The sequence below is a fragment of the Amblyomma mixtum genome, chromosome 9, assembly GCF_055824585.1.
Source record: "Amblyomma mixtum isolate Tamu chromosome 9, ASM5582458v1, whole genome shotgun sequence".
Taxonomy (NCBI): Eukaryota; Metazoa; Arthropoda; class Arachnida; order Ixodida; family Ixodidae; genus Amblyomma; species Amblyomma mixtum.
In genome coordinates, this window is record NC_143020.1 from 119,188,272 (window position 1) to 119,200,633 (window position 12,362).

Sequence of the window (12,362 nt, forward strand, 5' to 3'; positions counted from 1 at the left end):
TTCACCTACGTTAATAAGCTAACCGCATATATACAATGACCGGTAACATTGTCCTCGTGAAATATTTGTAGTGGGAGTTCTGGCTATTTTAAAGCTTGGCACAGGTTATATTAAACACCCGGTATGTGTAATCGGCTTTGCGCTGTTACTTTAGAAAGCGTGTGTCATTGGAAAATGTCAAAACAGTTCGACATGTCACAGGAAACCATCCTTTATGAGTAGCCTAATAAAACATCGTTTCACGTCCACCGACGGCAGCTTTGCGAATTTTTTTTACCCATCAATCAAACGGTTTCACGACGTGCTTGGCCAGGTTGAAGTAGGACCCATTTACAATTTTGCACATTCCTCCTAACAGCGCTTTTGAGGACAAACAGTTGTTCAGTGCTAAGTGCTGCAGCTTATCGCACATAATTCGCATAGAAAATACTAGAATTTCGCTAATTGAAGGCAAATGTGGAATTCGCGACAGCCAGTGAGCCAGTGTCTTTGTCTTCTGTGGCCTTAGTAGTCAAAAATGAAACGAAACCGGAGGGGTTAAAGTGGAGTGCAGCGTTGGGTCCACAATAAGACTGCGCGCTTACTTCACTGATCCTGCCATTACATTTGTTTAGGAAACACTCCATCACTTGTATAATTAACGTGAGAATTTGTTTTCGCCGCTCGTGTCGTGTTCCACCCTTTATTGCAGAATCATTAATTCCGTGCTTTGTCCCAAGCAGTACATGAGTAATAGTGAAACAACATATGTATCTGGTTGCTGAAGGGCTCAACGTCGGCAACCGAAACGATGGCCTAGTGGTGAGGGCAGCTAGCTCGCATTAGGGTAGGGGTGCTGGTTTTCATTCCCGGTACCAACGAGAACCTACTAGTTTTCTAATGGGTAGAGACGCCCGTGACCAGGTGCTCCATTGGGAAGAGGGGTCTATGACTTCCTTCCAACGGCGTTGTCGGAGACATCTTGCAGAACTACGCGTGGATTGGTAGTTGGGCGTCTGTCCCGCTGGGGGGGCAGGGGGGGGGAGGAAAGGGGGGGGGGGGTACGAAGTCACTTTTGACGGTAGGGCACCCGGATAACTGTGGTTGTGCAGGGGGAGGTGGCTGATGATTTACACTCCGGTGCTACAGACACTGGCATTTTCGTAATGTGACACTGGTACTCCCTTGGCAGCAAAAATCCCAGACACCATGGGAAGCTGGCAATGTAAATCGAAAGGCAAAATCCCTCAGCTGTTGCAGCTTCGCCGGATCAGTTCGTATGACCGTTGATCTGTCTTTTTCTAGCAACGCTTTGGACCAAGGCCCTTTTCCTAAGCATTTCACTCTAGAAGAACCGCGCACCTGGCCATTAGAAAACCGCCGGCTAGCCAGAGACACTGGGAATCGAACCGAGAACCTCTCACATACGAATTGAATGTTAAAAGTAAAGTGTGTGTTTTTTTGTCGAATAAAACGGTTTGTCATCATCTATAACAACCAGTTTTGGTAGGTTGGCCTCAAATCAAGATGGCACATATCCGCTGCGGGGGAGTGGCCAAGACGGAGGCAGTGAATTGCTTGAAACAGGAGCGTTTAGAGGGAGAAGAGGAGTAGTAGTAGTGTTCAAGCTGACAGACTGGACGACGCAAAGACCTGTTAACAGGGAGATGGAAGACGGGACGATGGCTTTATGGGCAAATTCGAATACAACGCATGTAATGTTTGTTTCGCAAAGACGGAGAAGTAGAACAGAAGGAAAAACGAGAAAGACGGGTCTGGCATTGCGCACTCAAATGAAGTTTTTTTTGGAGAATTATAGGCTTGTACGTACAAAATTTATAACCTGTAGAAATTGAGTTTCATGTAGCGGTAGTGACGGCATGCAGCACAGTTCGTAGCTTTTCAGCCTAAAACGCTTGAATAGTCTCGCGTTTAGGCATGTCTTTGGCGTGCTTTAAAAAATTGTTTGTTTGTTTTTTTTTCAAACAATAGTTGAAACAACTATAAACTGCCTAAAGTCCAGTTGAGCAATTGTGGACCAAGCTACGGTGCTCACTATTCCTGTTTATATATTAGTTGCCTGCTTGACCGATGAAGCTCACAAGCCAAGCGAGGGTTTCGAGTGTCGTCTGTTACGCATGTCGCCTGAACCTGGTTGCACAATTTTGCCTGCATAGCGTCTTCATAGTCGTCACATTCGCGCGAAGTTCCAGTAGTGTGGGGTGTAATAGCATTTTGTTCTCGGTATCGTAGATGACTGACCACAACAACCACCGCGATCGCTAAGGCTCTTCGTGGCTGATATCGAGATCACGGTGCAGAATCCTTTTGCTGTGGGCACATAGCAACAGGCTAAAAAATGGAAAAAGAAGTCCTTATCGTTAGCGGTGTCAGTGCATGTTAAGGAGCCTCAGGTGATCTGTAATTGAACACTACAACCTCCCGCACTCTCCACGTGTAGTTTGAGGACTGTTTACCTCGCATATTAACTTAGCAAATTGCTATGCCTGGCGTTGCCATTTTATTCACTTTGCCAATCAACTTTAATTTTATCCTTAAACATACGCTCATAATGGTGGCTTATTTTTCAACAACGCGACACATTTACTAACATCCTTCGTTCAGTAAAAGCAACCCATATTTATGCCCGAATATCAGCCTCATGGCCTTAAACGTTCAAGTGGTGTAGCTATTGTTATTGCAGATTTTAGGGACGAACATATTTTTTGAGGGACCATTGAACTCAGTGGCGCCAGAAAGTTCGAGCGATGCACCAAACCACGAGAGTTATGAAGCTGTTCGTGAAGCATCCTCAATTCACTGACAATTTTCAGCTAGCATATAGCTCGAGACCGTTTAACGTCGAGCGGATGGTCCGGCCTACCCTCATAGCTGTCAGTTCTGAAATAGAGATTTCCGGAAACCCTTTCGAACGGATGTCGCTTTCGCATGTCGAACAGACGACACGACGCCCTCGACACCAATAAATTATGAAGAGTGTTTCCTTTGTGTCAATGTTAAAACAGGAGATGGCTTTGTCCGGTCTGCCACGTTAGGCTGCACTGAAATGAAACTATTCGAGTGCACTATGCTGCTTACGCTGGTTGTCGCTGCGAATATTTTGTTAGTGGTCTCCAGAGAGATTGTGTACCCCGAGGTGCAAGGCAATCTGCAGCACTTCCAAGATGTTGGTTGGGTAAGGGCGACATTACCATCTCCGTTTCTCGTCACTGGCACTTTAAAAAATGTCAGCGCTATCGTTTCAAAACCATAAAGTGTTCATGAAAGTGACTACGAATTATTGCTGTTTTTAGCGCTGCCTTACAGAAAAAACTAGCATACCTAGTCTCGATATAGTGCATTTGTTTTGTTTGTTTTTTTTCATTATTATACATGCTTCCACATGCCTAGATTTCTGCTCGCTATTACGCATTCATATGAATACTGCCAACGTTGTCAGCGGGGAACAGGAATAAGGCCTCCTTAGAAAGTGAGCATTTTATCCCTGGTGAGAAGGTATATAGCATCGCTGAATGAAATAATTATACCATGATTTACGTCGTGCAGTGACCTATGGAAAGGAAAATGATAGATGTGACCTCAAGGGACAGGAAGAGGGCAGAGTGGATGAGAGAACGCACACGAGGGCAATGACGTCCTGGTCGAAATCAAGAGGAAAAAATGGGCTTGGGCAGGACATGTAATGCGAAGGCAAGATAACCGGTGGCCGTTAAGGCCAACGGCCTGAATACCGAAAGAAGGCAAAGGTAGCAGAGGATGGCAGAAAGTTAAATGAGCGAATGAGACTAATATACTTACGGGTATAAGTTGGCCGCAGTTGGCACAGGAGAACGTTAATTGGATCAGTATGGGAGAGGCCTTTGTCCTACAGTGGACGTAATTGGGCTGATGATGAGGATGATGACGCCGTGCCCATCAAGCAAGGCGTAAAGATGAAGCTGGTTTACACTTAGTTCTATGGGTGCGGCCCACAGGAGCGCATGTAAGCAATGTTTTCGAAGTAGTTTTATGATTTCACAGTGCACCTATGGCGTCATTCTTTCGTTAATAAAAGCAGAGCACATCCCATAAATAAGCTAAACTTTTCTAAGCTGTCAGTTCGAAAAGATCCCGTTATGAGAGTTCCGGAGATAGCGATAGTTGGGGGTACTGCACTGGAATGCGGCACATAGAAATATATACAGATGTTCTAACATTATCTTTTCTTTTCACAGTGCACGTATTAAGACGGCCGTTTGTTAACAGCTGGCGAGTAACAAGAGCATGAGAAAGTATGCAATAGCGTTTCGAAGCTCACATCTTGTTAATAAATGTATTTTGGGATATCAGTAATCCCCCCAACCCCTCCGAAACCTAGGCGTACTATGAGATGGCTGTTTCTACGACTTGTACCGGCTTCTCAAGTAGTCGGAAATGCTTCCGCGTGAACTACAATTGCTAGTAGATGGAGTTGTTTAAACAAAACCGATTAAACATGTCTACAGAGATAAAGGCTCTCAAACGTCATGATATGCAAACGTGCCCCGTAGCTAGCGACAGCGCGTTCAATACCCCCTGCCGGCTCCGGGGCCCACAAGCGCCCTCTACATTTTAAACAGGGTGTTGGTTTATACCTTACAGCCAGGATGCATTTAGAGGCGCCTAGGAGGTAGAAAACTCTGCGGGTCTCCGCTTGCGAATGAATGGAGTGGCGACAGCGAGGCTACCGCATTTTGACACTATTTCTCAAAGTGCGTTTATTTTGTCTGTGGCGCATATGAGAGTCAGAAATCGCACATTTATTACTGTCCGATGAATATACTCCAGGAATGAATGTGGCCGTCCTCTCCTTCCAACTTCCTCCTCATACGTAGGAAAATATTTTTTTTTCCGCGGTATACGGGAATGCGCGTACTTTTGTACTTAAATTCACCGCATTTTCCTCATCGCACAGGATTTCGCCGAATTTGGAGAGTGGCACCTTGTACACCGAAACTTCTACGAGGACTTCACATTCGGTGGCAATGTAAAGAGCCTGAAGTCCCTCAGACATCGAGGAAACGGCGAATTTGGCTCGCCCTTCGTTCTGTCCTACCACGATGAGGAATCAACGTAAGCCGACCAAAAAATGCACAGCATTTTAGTTACACTACCGAGGTTACGCGTACCACCTTCAAAGTGCTTGTTCTCACTGCAATGCACGTGTGAGGCTCTTGTAAACACTGCTGCTTTTTTACTGATGGGCTTGCGGCTTTCCACAGAATAAGGGTATCTCTTTGACTTGCAACGTCGTTCCTCTTCAAATTCAGAAAGCAGCTGTGTATCGCGATCGCAATCTGTAGGTGTGACCGTTTCGAATCAATTTTTACCCTGAAACAAAATATAGGCTGGCCCATGCTTTCATAGGCATTAAAAAGGGCTTTTTTTCACTCTAACTTCTCTACCGCATTCTTTGCACTCTTACCGTACCAAGTTACGACGTGGTGTACGCGGGTAAAATAACAAACTAGCCTGCTTGATTGGTTTGGTTTTGTGGGGTTTAACGTCCCAAAGCGACTAAGGATATCAGAGACGCCGTAGTGAAGGGCTCCGGAAATTTCGACCACCTGGGGTTGTTTAACGTGCACTGACATCGCACAGTACACGGGCCTCTAGAATTTCTCCTCCAAAGAAATTCTAGCCGCCGCAGCCGGCATCGAACCCGCGTCTTTTGGGTCAGCAGCCGAGCCCCATAGCCACTAGCCGGCGGCTCTAGCCTGTTTGAGCTTCTTGTTCGAAGAGAGGATTGCAAGCGACCAGAAGTCGCGTATATCAACATTTTAATTTTACCATATCTGCACATGCTCCCGCGTGGCTTATTAAGTTTATGAATGGAAACTGGCTGGTTATATTACAGAAATCTCAAGTGAGCTTTTAAGCACCTAGCGACCCAACCAGAGCAGGACACGATGACAAAACAAGTTCAAGTACTTGGCACAGTGCTTCAAAGAGAAAACGCAGACTGAAGAAGAGCACTAGCCTGGATATGCCACATGAAAAACTGTAGTTGTCAGAGCGTATTTGGGGCAACCTGATGAAAATTTTGAGCCGTAGGTACTCCTCACGAACGGAGTTTTATGCTCCTGCAGCACAGTAGTTGTCCACACAGTACAGTAAGCCTCCCGTGGGGTCCTCCTAATGAGGACAATGTTAGTGACACCGAAGTAAGCCGTATAAAAGAAGGTATACATGCTAGATGGTTGCATAGAGATTAGTAAACTCTTACTTTCCAGCTCCGTGATTTGAGAAGGAACCTCCATGAAGATCAGTTTACTGACTTCAGTTTCATAGTTTTTTAAAGTGTGTCGGAAGATCCCACTAAGCGCACGCTTTCTCGCGTCCACCGAAACGGGAGAGCCGCTGCCAGTCAACGGACCGGGGCCCATGAGGTCCACACCTCATAGGCCCTCAGTAAATAGGTACTAAACACCTATTTGATCTTTGGTCTCTATTTGATATTCGAACTTTGGTCTCAACTGTAAGGAAAGCGAGAATCTTGTTTTAAAGTTGACTCTCAGCCTTTTATTTCAGGAGTGGAAGCCTAACTCTCAGCTCTGCAAAAGGCTACAAGGCGAAAAATATTCTTCGTTTCAACTTCTGTCATAGTGAGTGTGACAGCTTTTTTTTTTGGACACTCAAAACAAGAGCAGTTTCTATAAAATCCGTCAACTTCTTGCAAGGGAGCCTGAAGGATTTATAGGGAATTGCTCTCAAGGCCAGTGTTAAAATATTATCTTATTTTTGCAGGTATTTCGCCACTGCTCTTTTTTCTGGCAAGAATTTACTAAAAGTAAATTTGTTTTTTTACAGACAACCGAAGCGCAGAAACGCACGTAATATTTAAAAAGCACCACACCTGTCTAATTATTCGGCATCCCAACGTTATGAATGGTAAGAGCCACATAATTTTTTAATTGCTTACCTTTCTGCTCGCTAACAGTGATGCCCACAAATTCTAGACAACCGGCATTTAATTAACGCAATTTTTTCCACATATAGTAACATTGCACCTTTAGAATCATATACCCACAGGCTATGTGCTCACATCATATACTCATATACAATCATATAATTACGACGCTTTTATTTTTCTCGTATTTGTGGTAAAAACGCTGACGTTTGGCTTATTATGGCAGTTTTAACTACTCAGTGGAGCGTAGGACAAACTTTAAAAACAAGGCTGCTAGGCTTTGAAAGCTTGAACCATCCATCAGTATGTTCATAACAGCATTTGATAATAATCCTGTTTCCTCACAATAAAAGTTATGTCCAAAAATTATGTCGAAACTTGACTTCCACCGAACCTGATATATAATTTTATGATGTGAATAATTGCTGCAAAGGATATCCACTCGCTGGATGCAAGGATTTTCACCGTATTTGCGTGCGGTGAAGCTTTCTCTTAGAACCACTGCAACTATTCAACAAAGAGGCAGAAATAAAAGCTCAGTATGACGACATCCGTAAAAGGAAAGCATTAATCAGGGGAAATTCACTGTTCGATTGAGCCAGTCAAACTTTTCTTTTACTGCAGCATTTCAGGTTTCTCACCAAAGAGAAGCGATGCCGCATATTTGAAAGTGTCGGGTCATTTGTTAAGCATGGGTGCTATCTGTACGAAGGCCTTTCATTTCCGGATCTGCATTGCCGCAGCCTTTGCTTCATATCTTCCGTCTTGGTTTTCTTGCAATGAAGTGAAATGTACGGGGTTGTAATGTCCGTAACTGTGCCATTCCGTCAAATAGTTCGGTCGCAAGGCGGTGCGCTTGGCCGCCCGGGGCGCTGCTCTGAGCGCGGTAGCTCCACTCCGTCGTTGGCGTCATCCGTGGAAGCTTCTCGTAGCCAGACGTGCCTAAGAAGTTCATTGCAATGAAAAAAATCAAACCTGTTTTTTTCTCAAGTTTCCAACGTTGAAAGTTCGCAGTTGTGCCAGAAATATATGCGCTCTACATAACGAATATTGACGATGTAGTATGTGGGAAGAGAAAACCAATAAATGCGACCAGTGGCTATATTCCGCTGCATAGAGAGAGTGGGATTTTTTCGGCTCCGTAGCTTTCGCCTGACTGCCAAAAAAAGGCACGGAGCACAGCTTTCGACGGGACCTTCCCTTCCGATTTGTCACCTTTGTGGCAAAAAAAAAAGAAACTGGGGCATAAGTCATTAGAACTGAGCCTACTGAAGCTATTCACTGCAGTGGCAATGGAGCAAGTGTGCGTATCTGGTGGCAGAATGGCCTAACACGGACGCATAAAAGAAAAGTTAATGGCGGGGAAAAAAATTATCTGGGGTTTAGCTTTGGTTAAACCTGGTAGGTTGCGTAAGCATCCATAGCGTTCCATTCGGGATCATCACCGGTTGTAGACTATTCGGTTTCGATAGAGGCACGGTACGCCGTCTAGCAGCGGCTTGAGCGCGCCGCTTAGCAAGGCGCTGTTCGCGTTCATCTGCCTCCGTTGTCGTTTCCTGGCTTCGTCAAGCCGACGTAGCCTCCCTTTCTGTTTATCAGGCGGCGTAACGGCGTTGTTGTGTTGTTGTGACTGAGAGAAGGATGAAAAGGAAATTGCACGGGCCTGCCTACTGGCTCGAGCCAAGCCACCACCGCTGCCACGTGCAGATAGAGGAGAGTCGAACGATCAGAGGAAAGAGAAAAAGGAAAGAAAAGACGCGCGTCGCAGCAACAACTGCGTCCGCCGGAGCGGACGCTGCTGAAAAAATCAGATAAGCGGCCCAAGCCGCGCTCGCCGAAGCGAGAACAGATACTCTACCCACTCCCAGATATGTTGTTGTTGTGACTGAGAGAAGGATGAAAAGGAAATTGCACGGGCCTGTTACTGGCTCGAGCCAAGCCACCACCGCTGCCACGTGCAGATAGAGGAGAGTTAAAAGATCAGAGGAAGGAGAGAGAGGAATGACGCGCGTCGCAGCAACAACTGCGTCCGCCGGAGCGGACACTGCTCAAAAAACAGATAAGCGGCCGAAGCCGCGCTCGCCGAAGCGAGAACAGATAGCTCCCAGATACCTGCGAGCGATACCCGCGAGCGAACGCATTTTATACCTCCCCTCCCCGTTCTCCAGCCTCCTCTCCACACTCCCCAGATGGCGAGAGCGCGGCGAAGGCGCGGCGGCAGCTGTAGTGCGCCGTGCCTCGCGCCGCCCTTCAAGGTCAATCGTGCCTCGGGCCGCCCCGACTCGAAGGGCTGAAACATGTCGTAATATTGCTTGCGCAATAAAAACGCTATGTAGAAAGTCCCTCTGCAGGTATCTGCTCCGTACTGCCGACAGTCAACGCACAAAGTAGACCATGGTTGTCAGCTTTTTTTATTGATTGTCGCACTCACCTGGCTGCAACTGTGCAGGCTTTGGCTGTTCCTTCTGGCGTCACGCGAGCGCAGCTGCCGTGGAGAGCAACTGCTGCGAATTTATCTACGACCAGAACTGCGGATCGACGCCAAAGTACGAGGCGAAGCAGAAGACCTGTCCGCCGGGACGCAGCTGCGCAAGACGCTTGAAGAAATAACGCTACCGCGGTGACTGGCCCCAGTATACTGGCCCAAATTTGAAACACGTGTTAGTGTTTCCGCGAACACTGCTGAGTTGGTTACGGAGCATTCGTTTCTCCCGAATAAACCTTGCAACACTCTTACTATAAAGCACACTTTTCAGCATATGTCGTGCCTATGGAAATAGTCTCTCTTAAATAGGGCCGTAATTGTTTCGACAGCACCTGTAGCAGGGGGGAAGTATACGTTAACGTTTGCGATATTCCTGGGGCAGCATTATTTTCTATTACTAGGAAAATATCAGCGACGCTCTTTTTTGTCCAGTTTTAGGAGAAAAATACGAAATACATGACCCACTACAACGTATTTAGCGATCATTTTATCTTTGTTTTTAATAAAGTCCCATCATTGTAACACACGAAAACAGCGCAAACTTTACGAAGGACGCAGAAAGGGGAGACGAGACACGGGTGCTGTGGCTAGTCTCCCCTTTCTGCGTCCGCCCCGCCGCAAGCGCCCTCTACGTTCGACCCCTTCCGACTAAGATGAACAAGGAGGACCATAATGGCCGGCGCCAGGCGCGGGCGAATGCCCTGCACCGCCACTATGGCTCAAAGAAACACGTCTTCTACGTCGACATTGCAGGCCCCTACCTCTCCAGGGGGGAATGGTACACGGCTGCAGTCATACACGAGGGAAAACAGGTGGACGTCCTCTCGTTCAGAGCGCCCAACTCAACGCATGCGGAGGAGGTGGCGATCGCCCTCGCAGCCTTCCATCCCGACTCTAAATTCATCCTCACAGACTCTCGAGGAGCCTGTCGTAACTTTGAGTTTGGTTGGATCACTCCACTCGCTCACCAAATTTTGCACCGCAGTACTCGCGACGGCGATCCAACTCATCGCTCAATCATATGGGTCCCCGGCCACCAAGGCATGCCAGGTAACGAAGCCGCCCATGAGGCAGCCCGCGCACTCACTCACCGGGCACCAGGCGTCCCTTGGGAGGAGCTTAACCCAGATCACAGCCCTCTCCTTTCTTTTAAAGAAATTACTGAGCACTATCGTGCCGAACACCGGCGATACCCAGTTCCTATGAAAGGACTGGGTAAAGCTGGCGAACGAATTCTCCTCAGGCTCTTTACAAACACCCTGCTGTGCCCGGCGGTTCTCAAGCACTTTAATCCTTCTTTTGACGGCCGCTGCTCATTCTGTGGGGAGGTGGCCGACACCTTCCACATGGTTTGGGCATGCATAAAAAATCCTTCTCTCCCCCCAATCACCCCTTCCCCTACCCGAGAGGACTGGGAGGCGGCCCTACTCAGCTGCCAGGAACTATCGGCCCAGCAGGCCCTGGTTCGGCGGACTTGTGTAGCGGTCTCGACCGACGGGATCCCGGAATGAGGGACTCCGACTAGTATTGTAAGGGGTGAGACCCACTAGGGGCCTCGCCCCGAGCACCTCTCTGTACATTACCAAATAAATGCTTTTCTCCTCCTCCTCCTCCCGCCGCGGTGGCTCAGTGGTTACGGCGCTCGGCTGCTGACCCAAAAGGCGCGGGTTCGATCCCGGCCGCGGCGGCCGAATTTTGATGAAGGCGAAATTCTAGAGGCCCGTGTGCTGTGCGATGTCAGTGCACGTTAAAGAACCCCAGGTGGCCGAAATTTCCGGAGCCCTTGACTACGGCGTCTCTCATAGCCCGAGTTGCTTTGGGACGTTAAACTCCATTAAACCGAAGCAAACCAAACCTTTCTGCGTCCTTCGTGAAGTTTGCGCTGTTTTCGTGTGATGGAAAACCAACTAGCTCGTGATGTGTTCTTCACGTTCATTGTAACAGACCACAAACTAATGGCTTTATAAATTGGCCGTTGGTAGCGGCACGAAAGCTAGCGATAACTTGTCTCGTACATGTCTAAGTAGACAGACCTTTTTGCAAAGCATGTCTGTTCTAAATTGTCGTTAAAGGCCATATACTGCTGTTTTTTTTCGAGCGTCATTGAAGTCAACTGCGTCAATAGATCGGCGACACCAAGCACAGCAAATGCTTCAATAACGACGCCTGAGGAGGTGTTCATATTTTCTTGAAAGTGAGTATTGAATTTATGACATGGGTGGAAATATCAAGGATGCCAGGTTCACAATGCAGAGGATTTGCAGTTTTATTTTCTGTGTAAACTAACATAAATGGTTCGTTAAAAAAAATTGGAGGCTTATCAAGGTTAAGCCCAGTGGATGCGAAGCATGTCCTTAGCGTTTGGAGGCATCTTGACCGTATACACGCCCGGCGCAAGGACGCTGGCGCGGTTGCGGGCACAGAGACTGACGCGACGGCGGGCGCGCGCCGCCTCATCCCTGGCGTGACGTCACATATCACGTGATGCAGCGATGGTGGCGCCGCCGCCGCGTCGCGGGCGACGGCGCGAACCGCAGCGTGGAGGCCTCCGCCGGGCGACGTCCGACGGTGCGATATGAGGCCCCATCTGCAGCCGGTGTGACGTCATCACGTGACGTCACATCATGTGATCTCACTTCAAGGTCAATGGTGGCCACCGCCGGGAGGCGACCGACGGCGCGATATCTGCAGCCGGTGTGACGTCATCACGTGACGTCATGTCACGTGACCTACTTGAAGGTCACTTAAAGGTCAATGGTGGCCACCGCCGGGCGTCGCGCGAAGGCCCGAAACCTACGTTAATATGCTTCGCATAAAAATACTCCAAGAAACTTATTACGCATCTAAGTCCTATAAGGAACGCGCCGAGAAAGGCAAGACGCGAATCCTTACCTAATATTTTGTTAATGATTATGAGAGTCTGCGCCCACAACAACAACAAACGAGCCA

The 12,362-nt window shown here is 47.8% G+C and overlaps 1 protein-coding gene across 1 annotated transcript; it reads left to right on the forward strand.

Annotated features, from left to right (window-relative positions):
- Nucleotides 1-3,046: 3,046 nt before the first annotated feature.
- On the forward strand, nt 3,047-9,538 carry LOC149330973 (uncharacterized). Its single transcript, XM_089559523.1, has 5 exons — nt 3,047-3,175; nt 4,934-5,091; nt 6,550-6,623; nt 6,829-6,909; nt 9,378-9,538. Exons 1-5 carry the CDS (start codon nt 3,047-3,049, stop codon nt 9,536-9,538), a joined length of 603 nt encoding a protein of 200 aa, XP_089415649.1.
- The last annotated feature ends 2,824 nt before the right edge of the window (nt 9,539-12,362 follow it).

Coding starts and splice junctions, on each gene's coding strand:
- LOC149330973 (XM_089559523.1), top strand. CDS start 3,047: ATGAAACTATTCGAGTGCACTATGCTGCTTACGCTGGTTGTCGCTGCG. Junction 5,092..6,549: donor TACCACGATGAGGAATCAAC/GTAAGCCGACCA, acceptor CTTTTATTTCAG/GAGTGGAAGCCTAACTCTCA. Junction 6,910..9,377: donor GCATCCCAACGTTATGAATG/GTAAGAGCCACA, acceptor GCAACTGTGCAG/GCTTTGGCTGTTCCTTCTGG.